The sequence below is a fragment of the Chanos chanos genome, chromosome 7 (genome assembly GCF_902362185.1).
Source record: "Chanos chanos chromosome 7, fChaCha1.1, whole genome shotgun sequence".
NCBI classification, from domain to species: domain Eukaryota; kingdom Metazoa; phylum Chordata; class Actinopteri; order Gonorynchiformes; family Chanidae; genus Chanos; species Chanos chanos.
The window spans coordinates 36,361,831-36,375,489 of NC_044501.1; the positions used below are offsets into that span (position 1 = coordinate 36,361,831).

At 42.3% G+C, this 13,659-nt stretch overlaps 1 protein-coding gene across 1 annotated transcript in view; it reads left to right on the forward strand.

Annotated features, from left to right (window-relative positions):
- The first annotated feature begins 3,577 nt into the window (after positions 1 to 3,577).
- chrnb1 (cholinergic receptor, nicotinic, beta 1 (muscle)) overlaps positions 3,578 to 13,659 on the forward strand; it is a 15,876-nt gene continuing 5,794 nt past the window's right edge. The window contains exons 1-8 of the mRNA XM_030780543.1: positions 3,578 to 3,638; positions 5,345 to 5,478; positions 6,897 to 6,941; positions 7,606 to 7,715; positions 9,225 to 9,333; positions 10,305 to 10,449; positions 11,012 to 11,197; positions 11,865 to 12,088. Of these exons, the coding sequence (XP_030636403.1) occupies positions 3,578 to 3,638; positions 5,345 to 5,478; positions 6,897 to 6,941; positions 7,606 to 7,715; positions 9,225 to 9,333; positions 10,305 to 10,449; positions 11,012 to 11,197; positions 11,865 to 12,088 (1,014 nt within the window). The remainder of the gene's footprint in view (positions 3,639 to 5,344; positions 5,479 to 6,896; positions 6,942 to 7,605; positions 7,716 to 9,224; positions 9,334 to 10,304; positions 10,450 to 11,011; positions 11,198 to 11,864; positions 12,089 to 13,659) is intronic.

Genomic DNA, 13,659 nt, shown 5'->3' on the forward strand with positions numbered 1-13,659 from the left:
GGGGGAGGGGGGGGGGTTCTCGATTTCCTTCATTTCTCCTCAGTAAGGACTCCCCTGGCTGCTGAGTAAGGAAGCCACACAGTCAGGGTCATACGGGGTCTGGGAGGACTTACAGATGGGGAGAGAGAGAGAGAGAGAGAGAGAGAGAGGAAATACTGTTCTGTACCGTTGATCACACATAGTCTGTCACGGCATGTCTCCCCATTTGTCCTGCAGTGTGTGTGGTATCTGTGTGTGTGTGTCTATGTCTATTACAATGCAATAGAAGCCTTTACAAGCCAAAAAGGGGGTGTGGACAGAGAGCAATATATATATATATTACCAGGTTACATTACTGTAGATTATCTGAGAGACTATACCACTTTACGTCCCTTTTTTCTTTCATTTGGGGGAGTGGAGAGTGGATAGCCTGTACTTGAATAAGTTGGGGTGTGTGTGTGTGTGTGTGATGCGTGTGTAACTTTGAGGAGTAGAGGTGTAGTCTCTATTGAGTATCTGCAATGCAGCAGAAATGCAAAAAAAAAAAGAGAGAGAGAGAGAGAGAGAGAAAAGAAAAAAAACAAAAAAGAAAAGAAAAACTCACGTGTTCTCGCTAAAGAATGATCCCATCCCTTCCTCGGATATTCAAATTCCTTCCCCCACAAAGGCTGCACAGCGAGAAAGGTTGCCTAAGAGTTGAATGTCATCGGTCCTGTTGGTATACGCCGCGAAGCTTTCAAGAGCTGCTGAATTTTAAAGAAACAGCGTGAGGGGGAACATCTGCAATGCATACACAGCAGTTCTTCCTTAGCCCCCAGTACAGATGTTTTAGGCTAAGGTGACCTTTAAAAGCCAAGGTTCTAATCTCTCTATTAGCTCTAGAGTCCTTACCTTGGTACACACCTCAGTAAAGCCTGGGTTGTCATGGCTACGTGTATATGGGATGTGGTTTATGTCGGTCGTCCGTCCCTCGTGTCAGCGTGTTGGAACTTAGTGACCGTTGTTGGCCTGCGTCTGCTGTCGACTGTTGATGGCGTCCTGTTTGCGTCCTCGTTTATCGTAGTTTATCATCATGTCAGCAAATGTATTTTTTGTTTGTTTGCTTGTTTGTTTGTTTGTTTTGTATTTTTGGTTTGGTTCATCTGTGTAAATCCATGACTGGTTGTAACTGAGAGCTGTTGATGTAAGCCATCAAATGTTAACTTCAGAGATGCACATTTTACAACAACAAAAAGGGGGAGAAGAAATCTGAAAATGGGCAAATACATTTAATGAGTCCAGGAATCCACTGTCCAAGGTCCGGGACTTCTTCTCAATGATGGACAATGGTTCAGTTCCCAAAGCTGACAAAGGTCATGACCTGTGAACTCTGAGCATATTTTTGGAGTGTCTTACAGCAATATGGACTGCTGTTTATATTTGTGTTCTCTGTTTCCATGTTGCACGAACACACACACACACACACACACACACACACATATGCTAACTCACTATAAAAACGCACACTTAATAGCCATGTGTGTGATGTATTCGGACTTACTAAGAGTATCATCTTTGTAAAAAGGACTCACGGAGTTTTGTACCTACTGCATGGTCGAAGTTATTGTAATGAAGTCTTCCGACAAAAAAAAAAATTTTAAAATCTCCATATTACTTTTTTTTCCCCTCTTTCCTTGTCTTCCAAATAAAGATGGTACGGCAGTCTTCCAATCAAAGCCACGATGACACTATTTTTATATTTAAAAACAAACAAACAACAACAACAACAACAACAAAAATGGACATACTCTGAATTTGCCCGAGGACGATAAAAAAAAACAAAAAAAAAACAAAAAAACGAGATGCCAGCAGAGAAGATTGGAGCATCATAAAAGAAGTCAATAAAGACTCCACTAAAAAAAAAAAAACAGGGCTTTCCAAAAGACTGGAGTCCAAGAAGAGATTGATGAATGGACTGAGTTACAGCAGCTTGCATGAATCAACATTAAGTGAACACATTTAAAAAAAGAAAAAGAAAAAAAAAAGTGGATGACTCCTATTCAGTATTTAATAAGTCTATACTATATCTCTTTCCTGATGCCTACTCTCCTAAACCCTGCCTCTGCGTTTGCAATAGAATCTGTATCTATTTCTATAATAACTGAAACACAAACTGAAAGGGAGACATAGTATTGGATATTATTGAATAAAACTAATATATTTGTATGATTGTAAAAAAAAAAAAAAATTGTGTGAGATCCGAGCTCTATTTGTTTCCATATTTTCATTTATACACTTCTGATCGCCACTTAATGTCAAGGCTATGAAATATCAGTTTCTCTTTCGCCTTTAAAAGTACTGAGTAGCAGATCATATCAAACGCAGAATGCTATGACGTCACCCGCATCTTGCCTTGCTCAGATCACATGTGGACTTGATCATCTTTTATAGCCTATACGTCGGAGATTAAGTTTCTGAACAAAATGACTTCCGTTTGAAATTTCACCGGCCAGCAGACTATGTGCATGATACGGTTGACCCATGCACGCGTTAAATAGAACATCGCTGATCAAGTGTCTAGTTCCATCGGTTAAGAGAACGTGGCGTCTGCTGCCGTTTTTAATCCAAACCAACTCTGTCTAAAATAAATGAGGCCGTAAACTGACGTGGTTTACAGTATAAATTCGTTTTTTAAAGCCTAACCTACAGCTAAAAAGTTTTACAGTATGTTACACCCTATGGAATTCCCTTTTTCCTACTAGACTTAGGTCTCCTTCAAATGTCCTTAAAAAGACTGTAAAGATGGAGACCCTGTTTCAGAACCAGTTTGAGTTTCCTTTAGGTAATTTCTCCACTGTATTTGTATGCTGAATCGCCTGACAGAATTTCCCTTTTTTTTATGTGAACTTTTTATTCATGACAAGACTGTAACTGTAATTCAAATTAATGGCTCCGTTTAATATTTCAGAATGACTATCATTTGACGGTGATTTTTTAATGATTTTGACTTTGAGCTCCTGATTATTGGCTGCTCCAGTTCCCCTTCCCTCCTGTCAGCTGAATATTTTGTTGAATATTCTTTTTTTTCTCTCTCTCTCACAGCCCTTTCTGCATTTCATCGTTCAATCATATTCCTGCCAAACATAATGAATGACAATTCTGTTGCCAAGTCACTACATTTAGCTACTGTTAGGTAAACCAGAACTTTTAAATAAATTTCTCACTGATTTCTGATTTACATCTGGCAATTTGTTTTTCAGCGACAGATCGGCGGTAGCTGTCTCCATTTATTACAGCAGTATGACAAACTTCAGCCTTTGGTTGTACATTGGTTCGCCAAATGTTTCCAAGAAGATAACAAGAAGTCCAGTCTTGCAGCAAAGGTTGCCGTTGTTCGGGCTTAAACTTGCAGCCGGATGGATCAGAGTGGCGCGGGTACTCCTTTGCGTTGCGCACGCGCTCCCCAATGCACGAGTGTAATTCGACCGTTGTGTCTAAACAAGAGGCTTGGGCTGACGGACTATACTCCACCGTGGAGTTTTAAACGACAGCAGAGGATTATTAGATCATAGCTAAAAGTTTATGAAAATATTATAGCGATTCTTTCCAGCGGGTCACAATGAGGGCTCTGGACTGTTTCCTCTTTACCTGTTGCCTCTGTGGCCTATGCGTAATTGGAGGTAAGCTCTGAAAGTCTGGTGATTCTTGTACGAAACTTGCATTGTTTTCGTAAGAGTCCTCAGCTAATATGTATTTGTGCTTATTTCAGCTTTCAGAAAACAGGTGTTTAAAAATTAATGATAGGCAAGGAAACAATCGGCCACTGTATTACCGCGAGAGCGCCGCTCTAGACATACCGCTCTCTTATGTCCAGGTATTAAAACATTTCTCTCCAGAATCTTTTAAAGATGATTAACTTGTTGCTTCAAGGATACAGAATGAAAGCCTCAAATGCTTCATAAACTTTTCCTTTAATGAGGAGTCACCGCTAATTATTTGAGAACTCTTAAATCTGAGTCGGCGAATACATTTTTAGGCGATCGAGACAATACGGTGCTACAGCCAACAGCAGAAAATATCTTAACTCCATATTAATATTCTACATACGTAACCATACTCTGTTTTGAAAACAGTTTTTGCAACTCTGCTGCTACTCGCATTTAAAAAAATATGTCAAGTGCAGCAAAAGTTGTTCTTAATTCCTCACACCGCTGACTTGAAGTTATTTAATCAACACGACACACTGCGACCAAAATTATGCTAAACTCAACGTTAACTCTGGACACGGTCTTCTCAGAGCATGCCCTGTGTGGTGTCAGTTTAGAGCGATGTTCCTGGGAAAACAATGAATGAAGTTAAACTCCGATTCTCCAACTTCTTTAAATGAGAAGTTAATTTAGAGGTGTTTCCAAGAGGTTAATTAAGAGGGGGTTTTTTTTCAGAGAGGTTAATTTAGAGCTGTTTCAGAGAGGTTAATTGTGGTAATTATTTGCCAGTTGCTCAGTGGATCATTTGTAAAAAGGAAGGGGACCGCCCTGTTACCGCTGCCGCAGCAGATGGCAAATCTTTGTAAAGCTTCATTTAGTTCCCTGCATGAAAAATAAATGAAACCCATTCTCCTTTATTTTCTTCAGATTCCTTCTCTCTCTCTCTCTCTCTCTCTCTCTCTCTTCTCCTTCTTCCTCTCTCGCTTTCTTCTTCTATAAAATAAGATATTAACTCGCTATGTGTCCTTCTAGTCAAAAACCACCCTGAGGATTATAAACTGGTAAAGTTTAGCTTAACTAGCTGTTTGATGTTTGTTCATCAGCCCACACACTGCAGGCTATCCAATGGGCTTGCTAATGGAGGCGGTGTTTTCGGGTGATGGCGTCTCATTAGTTCTTGTCAGAAACAGATCCTACAGGGCCTGTGCTCCATGAGATTTGATGAATGTGGTGCCACCAGAACTGCTGCTTATAAATGGCTGCTAACCTTCGAGAGAGGAAAAACAAGAGTGATGCATAAAAACATCAGCAGGAGTGAAACACAAGATAAATTCAGCTCTACCGTGATGGAAGCTTGGGGTCGCGTAGTCAAGGCCTCAGGGGCTTTCGTCCCGTCCAATCAGCTTTCAGCTCTCTCCCGCTTGCGTTTGTCAGGAGGAAATGTTACGTAACTGCTTAAAATATGAACGCTATTAGGAAAATGGAAGATTTGATTACAAGGATAAGGGTAAGCTTGTGTGCGGTAATGTGCTTAAGCAATATACTGGACATTCTCAAGCAAATTCATCATTTCTCAAATGTCTCTTTCTGCTTAACAGTAAGTTAATCTGCCTTTGGTGAGTGTTTATGAGTGTTTATACATAAAGGATTGCTGAGGAAGACTGTGATCTTTTTTCAAGGGGCATCCGAAGTTGAGAACACGCTGATGAAGAAACTGTTCTCTTCGTACAACCTGAAAGTGCGTCCAGCAGAGACGGCGACGGGCAAGGTCGTTGTCAGGGTGGGCATGACCTTGGCCTCCTTCGTTGGCTTGGTAAAGTCCTAGACAAACACACACCCACACGCATGCACACGCACACACACACACACATTTTGCTATTATATCACAGGCCCTGTCTTTGTGCTAAATAGGGAACACCTAATCCAAGAGATGTCCAAAACACTTGGATCACTCCAGTTCTGATCTATTCACAGGAAGATATTTATAGCTGTTAAATGAGCTGCATTTAAAGATCCTTTCTGGAGACTGACATTCGATTCAGAAAGATTTAAGCTGTGTAATTACAAACTCTGAATCTCAAGGATTTTGGTGGATTGTACGCTGCGTACTTTACAGGCTTCCCTAACAGGGTCATTTTAAAGCTGTGTAATTTTGGATAAGGTGTGCAGCTTAACCCAGTGAGTATATCCATTTGGATAGCAGCACTGTAATGTGTTTAATTCACTGTATGATTCAACAGTGTAAAGTTCTGTCTTCCATATTGGCTCACTGTATTATCTATTTCCTGTCACTGGGTTTTAATAACCAGTTTCAGGTGACACACACACACCGCACATTCACATTCACACACACACACACACACACCCTTCCCATCAAGGTTTCTTTCACACTCTTGCACAGGAAGTCACATGTCCATCTCTGCATTCTCTTTGAAAACTGATCCAGTACCAACTCTGCTACACGCTACTGTACTCCCCAACGAGTCATAACATTAAATCAGATCTTAAAGAAAGTTAAACCTATCTGTACATCATGTATGCATATATAAACATAGTTATTTCAAACCGGTTGTTTTTGAGCAGTAAGAGGCTACCTCCACGCTTCCCAGTTAAAACCCTTCCCCCAGTATGTTGTGTACTGAGGCAAGGGCAGCTGTCTCCCTAGCATTCCTGTACTGGTTTTAAATAGCCTGGTCTGTTCGCCAGTGTACCCTGGGTGCCTACGTCCTGTCTAAACAATCCCTGCCCCCTCTGTTCCGAATGGAGGAGCGGGGACAGAATTCTGACCTGTTCCCAGCCCCCCGAAAGAAGAAGATTGTCCCGTTATCCACCCCCCCCAAAAAAACAAAACAAAACAAAAACACCTGCTCTCTGCACCTTTTATACATTTCAATCTTCATAAATGTCTATATGCTTTGTTGAATTAGTTTAACTTCAGAAAACTGGATTGCAACAACTATCATAGTATGGTACAATATCATATTTTTACATGAAAATGTTCAAATTTGGTTTATCTCATACATCTTGAATTGGTTACAGACCCGTCTCTGTTTTTCCCTCTGGCTATGTTGACATATTTAACACATTTAAAAAAAAAAAAAAAGTAGTTCTTCTTAATGTATGTACCCATCAAATTTAAAACAAATTCCCCATCCCTGTTTGTGAAAACAAACCTCCCCCATGATAATTCAGCGTATCAATCCGCTTTTGGTTTTCTTTTGTTTCTGACAGAACATGAAAGACGAAGAGATGAACACGATCGTAATTATGAACATGGTAAGTGTGTTAACGGTGATGTTAGAATACCATACATTCTCCAGGGACTCTTTTTTTTGTTCTGTTTGTTTGTATCCCTTTGAATTTTTTTTTTTTTTTGCTTCAAGTTATATCAAGCACAACGCAGAGTTGGACAGCTTCATTTGCATAAAAAGAGAAAAAAAACAACAACCCCAAAACAAACACTTGCGCATAACTACAGGTTGAAATACCTTTCTCTCTCACTTCTCTCTCACTCTCTCAGACCACGCGTCTACGCATCACATGTGCAGCCTTTACAAACGTGAAGAGTAATACAAAGCAATTTATGCAAAATGAAAAATTATGCTAATGTCGGTGCGATTATCCACAGATAAACGCACAGAGATATTGCGTTGAGTGTAATTAATGGCGTAAGATGAGAAATTGGAAATAATATGATGAAATGATGAAGCAGTTGTATTTCTAATTTCGGAGATGTCCCTTCCTGTTTGCGTCTGGCTCTGTCCTCCCGTGACTCCGCTACCCTTTTTTTTTTTTTCCTCTTCGCCGTCTTTGTGTATCTGTGGTATTATTTGTTTGTGCGTAGACTAAGACTCTCTCTGTTCTCCATCTTTGTCTCTCTATGTCTTTCGCTCACACACACACACACACACACACACATATGCAATTTGTGGTTCTAAAGGAGTGGAAAGATCACCGTCTTTCCTGGAACCCCAGAGACTATTCCAACGTCGATGTGTTACGAATCCCAGCGGGGAAAGTATGGCTCCCTGACATTGTCCTCATCAACAAGTGAGTGTGTGCACGCTTGTGTGTTTGCACGTGTGTGTGTGTGTGTGTGTCTAACCAGTTTTGCCTTTGTGCCGGCGCCTGTTTTGGACGTACGTTACAAGTTCTTTTGGGTCCAGAAACAGCTTTGCAAAGTTTGCAGCAGATGCGGTAACCTTTACGTTAGTGTTCAATGTGAAGGACGTTATATATAGCAATAATAGAGAATGAACACACACACACACAGAGTGTGGTTTTCTGGAATGAACAGTGTGTGCGTGGATGCTGCCTCCCATTAGCTGTGCTGTAAATATCCCCCCTGTTCCATTCATCACTGTTTTATAGGCAATTAAACAGCATGGCTCTCCAGTAACCGCACTGCTGGCACCGCACCGCCATTTTGGCTCTACACGCCCTCAATCAAAGGCAGAGAGAGGAAACAGAGTCGAACATAATGTCTCCCAGTATCTGCCTCAGATCTATGTCTCTTCTCTCTCTCTCTCTCTCTCTCTCTCTCTCTCTCTCTCCACATAAGCACTAATAACAGAAGGGTTTGCTTTTTATTTTCTATTCCCGTGCATTAATGAGTCAGACCATATTTTTATTCTCTCTCCTATGACTAATTACTTTGAAATTAGGGCTATATTTTACAGCCTGGCCCTTCAGAACTATTTTTCAGCGAATTATGCTTTAAACAAAGAGATCGATGATGTTACTGTGCAAACATAAGCCTGAGCACAATACTACAGTTTCTATTGAACTCGAGAAAAGAGTGTCACGATTTGGCCGTACTTTTGCCTCGTTCTTCTCAACAAAACATCATCCTACCCAAAGGGCCCAGACGCCGTAGTTTTTTATCATTTCGATGACACCACGGGTAACGGAGTACCGAGCCGGCGACCTTAACACTCCAGGCACGACCTCCAAGGTCGGAAACGTCCCCGTTGCCAGGGTTGCTTGCGATAGCGTTAAATATCATCAGGCTGAATCGGTCCGAGGCGCGTTTCATTAGGGAATGCGGTAAGAACTCTGCCCGTGCAAAGACACGCTATTGAATATCTATGGCTATGAACCGATACTCACTGACCCCCATGATTCCGCTGTGGAGCTCCCAGGGTGTGTTCAATACCCAATATGTGATTCTCAGCAGATTCGACAATGATTATTCAGCTAAAATTGTTTTGGTTTTCTCCCCCTTTGCTTTGATTGATGTGGCTTTGCACAAGAGTGCAGTTGTAATATTGATATGACGAATCTGAGTTTGCATTTTTTTTTTTCCCACTCCATCGCTCCAGGCTTGGCTGGGTTTGGGTTTTAAAGTTTTAATTGTTTGTACTATTTTAATTGTGGCTTTTACTGCTATAGCAAAGCTCAGAAACAGATTATATTATTTATTTTTGAACCCCCCTTTTTTTTTATATATATGCCAGATTAATCTGCAGGTAAACTCTTTTACGACCGTTGATGTGGCAAACCGTGAAGTGATGGACTGTTTGTCTCTGTTGTCACGGCATCCGTTTCGTGTCTCCGTAGTAACGACGGGGTGTTTGACGTGGCTCTACGCGTCCACGTGCAGGTCTACAGCAACGGCACAGTGACCTGGACCCCCCCTGCCCTGTATCGCAGCTCCTGCGGGGTAAAGGTAAGCCCCCGAAATGCAGAATCAGTGGTTTCGAAAGCCATGTGTTCGCGGGTTGAATTTCAAGGAATAAATGACTTCCCATGGCAGTAACATCAACCAGATGAGTCATTTTTTAGAAAATGTTAGAAAAATACTAGTTAGCTTGGCAAAAATCGTATTCATTTTATAAATGTATCTTCTGGGGAAATCAGTTGTCAGTGTTTTTTCTGGCCGTTATTGCTAGGGCTGTTCTTGGGACGTGAAGCACACTTTTCAGAAGATGGTTCATATTTGTCTGTTTGTTTGTCTGTTTGTTATTTGACGTTCCGAAACTCCGAACTCATTGGAAACTTCACCCAAACCTCACCCCATAGTTGAAATGAAGCACACTTCCTCCTGTACTCGTCTGTGGGGGTGTAATTCAAAGTCTGTACCTTCTGATAAACCCTCTCCCTTTCCTTTTTTTTTTCTCATCTTTTTTTATCCTTCATTTATATTCAGCCTTTTGTTTGGCCTTGCTCTAGTTTTCAGTGTTTGATGTGTCGTCTTATTGTGGTGTGTGTGTGTGGGAGTGTCTGTTTGTGTGTGTGTGTGTGTGTGTGTGTGTGTGTGTGTGTGTGTGTGTGTGTGTGTGTGTGTGTGTCTGTGTGTGTGTGCGCGCGCGCGTATGCATTGCAACACAACACAGAAGCCTTTACAAGGCAAATGACTAAAGGATGGTCTGAAAGACACAGTAATACAAGTCAGGGAAGCCAGACTCATCACTGTCAGTGTGTTTTCTTTCATCTTGTGTACACACACACACACACACACACACACTTCCTACTCTCCCCACCTCCCACATACAACATCACCAAATTTCTCACCCACACATAAATCCCATGTCTTCTCACGGTCTCTCCACACACACGCGCGCACACTCACACACACGCACACTCTCACACACATACACACGCACTCACACACGCTCACTCACCTGTCTCTCATTTCAGGTGACATACTTTCCGTTTGACTGGCAGAACTGCACCATGGTCTTCCGGTCTTACACGTATGACGCCTCTGAGGTGGACCTGCAGCCCGCTCTGGATAAGAAGGGGAGGGAGATCCGCGAGATCATCTTTGACACAAGCTTCAGTGGTAAACTCTTCTCCGATGCTCCCAGATCAAAGCCACCCAAAGCAGCACTGGACAAACTCACAACCACCCGTTCCACCACACTCCTCTGGCTCCCGGTCAGGACAGGCCGCGCACACCTCCGACACTCATCAAACTTGCATCAAAAGTTTCCTAGCACATAGAGAATTATGTGCATATTTTGAGGGATGAATAAAACATTTAAGAATTTATTTTTTTTTAGCGCTCGGAGGATTCGAAATACTAGTTTTATGTAGATATAGCTTTGCCTAAGAATTTCTTTGCATATAGTTCAGTCTTTCTGACCCAGGATACAGTGGGTGGGTGGTACAATTTAGATTCAGTTGTCCTTCAAATCTGAATCCAAGAGAAGATAAAAGAACTTTAGGACATACCAAATACAATTTTACTGTGAACACACACACACACACACACACACACACAAACTAAACATACTGGATAGACGGCTCACCAACTGTCTTGTTGTTTGTCCCTCTCACAGTTCCAGACACACGCACGCACACATGCACGCAAACAAATCAAGTCTTGTCTGTTCGATCCCCAGAAAGCGGCGAGTGGTACATCCGACACCAGCCCACGAGGAAGAACGTGCGTGACGACCTGTATGAGGACATCACCTTTTACCTGATTATAGAGAGGAAGCCATTGTACTACGTTTTCAACATCATCCTGCCCTGCATCCTCATCACCGTCATCGCTATCTTCAACTTCTACCTGCCTCCCGACGCCGGTGAGAGACGGGATCGCCCCCCCCCCCCCCCCCCCCCCCGCGAGCGAACGCCGCACGTCCCTCTACCAAAAACTGTCCATTTACTAACATGTTGTGTAAGCGTTGCTACTAAAGTGAAGGGTTTTTTTGTTGAGAGCGCGGTGAGGTAAGGTAAGGGAGATCTAGCGTGCCGTGAAATTACCCGCCTTACGCGTGTTTGTGTTAGTGTAAACCGAGCGTGTCGGAGTGAATCAATGCATTAGAGCTGTTGGTCATTTTAAGTTTCACAGTGTAGTGTTTTGTGTGTGTGCGTGTGTGTGTGTGTGTGTGTGTCTGGCAAGATAATGAAGCTCCCATTAGATTCATTACTTCTGCCTTAACATGGGCCAGCTAGCATTAAACCACAGAATCAATTCCTTTCCCTCTGTAATAGTACATTTATAAATCATTAAGGGGTGAACGACACCTCTCACGGCACGGTCGGTTCTATAGATCTCTCCACACACGTTTAGCCTCGTCAGGACACCGGTGCTCAGCGTGCTTTATGTAAAAACACAAGGGAAAGGACAGGTTGACCGGGGGTGTGTTTGTGTGTGAGCATATGTGTGTGCAGCTGTCATGTCATGCCTGCTAATTCTTCTGCCATTCTGACCTAGTCCTTTGTGTGTGTGTGTGTGTGTGTGTACAGGAGAGAAGATGGGCCTGTCCATTAATGTTCTGCTGACCCTCACTGTGTTCCTATTGCTGCTGGCGGACAAAGTTCCAGAAACTTCTCTGGGGGTTCCCATCATCGTCAACTACCTCATGTTCACTATGATCCTGGTCACCTTCTCCGTCATCCTCAGCGTGGTGGTGCTCAACCTCCACCACCGCTCCCCCAACACCCATGAAATGCCCCTGTGGGTTCGCAGGGTCAGTCTGCACTCACCTGCTGTGCCAAATTGTTTCCTTGCCAAAAATACGATACGCGAGCGACCCATTATTTTGCTTTGAGCATTTGAGTTCATTTCAACATTACATATTTCGCTTATTTTACCATAAGACTTGAGCCAAAAGTGTTTCATGGCTGCTGTCTTATTGGATAGTTGTTGTTTTTTTGTTTTGTTTTGTTTTTTATCTGTGGGTTCAAGTTATCATTGTAGGTACTCTCCCTTGTCCCCCAGCTGTATCTTCAGTAAGAATGTTAGATTCAGTGCTGAGCTGTTAGAAATTTTGGTGTCTGAGTTTTATCTTTAGGTTCATGTTATCTAAGTAACCACTCTCCCTTAGCCCCAATTGTATCTTCACTAGAAATTATAGATTCAGTGCTGAGTTGAGGGAAATACTGGTATCTGAGTGGGTTTTTCTGTAACTCGCATTGACGCGACGTCAGCTGGATTCTAAAGGTTTGGACCTCCGAATTGCTGGATAGAGAAACTAAGTGTTCAGCATTTCCTTACATTCAGTGGGGAAGACTTGGTTGCGTGATGGAGGGGTCCCGTGAACGGGGAGATTAACGAGGAAAAAAAAAAAAAGAAGAACGATAGAATAAAAAAACGATTCAGTTTAGCGGGGACTCATGCGCAAAAGTGAATTAGGCGCGTTGTACGGGAAAACATCCCGCACACCGTGTTTCACTATTAACCTCTATCACCGACTCTGCCCCCCGACATTATTTAAACCTAATTACAACCCGCTTGTACCGCTCCGCTATTCCGCGAGCCGCAGGCCTCCGCCAGCGAACAATGAGACCATTCTGATTGTGGAATTAGCATCTTATAATGGAAGGAGACCAGTCGGAAATGGAAGTATAAGTAGACGAAGAGGAAGGGGGGGTGGCGGGGGGCACGATTAGGGATCTTTTGCTGTGCGCGAGGTAACAGGAAACGCCGAGAAGGCGGCGGAGATACACAAAGGAGACATTTCCCATCTCTCGTTGAAAAAAAGAGGGCGATTTGTGTGAAGTGTGAAGGGCTCAGGGCCTTATCAACACTCCATTAGCTTTGATTTTACTGGCTCTTTCTGAATTTTTATAGGTGTAAATTTGCAAAGAATATTTTGTAGAACAGAACCAACATGCCAAGATGCCGACATCTTTGCCAACGATCAAACAACAGTCATTTCTCTGAATGACCGAAAAAAAATATCAAAGCCAGAGTCTGTTACATGAATGTTATTCCAGAGACTTTGTGTGTATTTGATCAGAGATTGTAATAATGATAATAATATCCGTCACGTTAACCTAATGCATTTAAAACCTCCTCTCCTGCCCACCGTGATGGAAGTCAAATGTTTCCATTCACATTTAACGTGAGTGTTAATGAGAGACGCTGAAAGCAGAATGTGTTGCTGTGTATGCATGAATTAATCTTTGTGTGTGTGTGTATGTGTGTGTGTGTGTGTGTGTGTGTGTGTGTTAGAAACAAAGATAACAAAAGATGCTACAGTTTCAAAGATTGTTTATAGACTGTGAATATCATAAACTAAAGCTGAATGCAGAATAT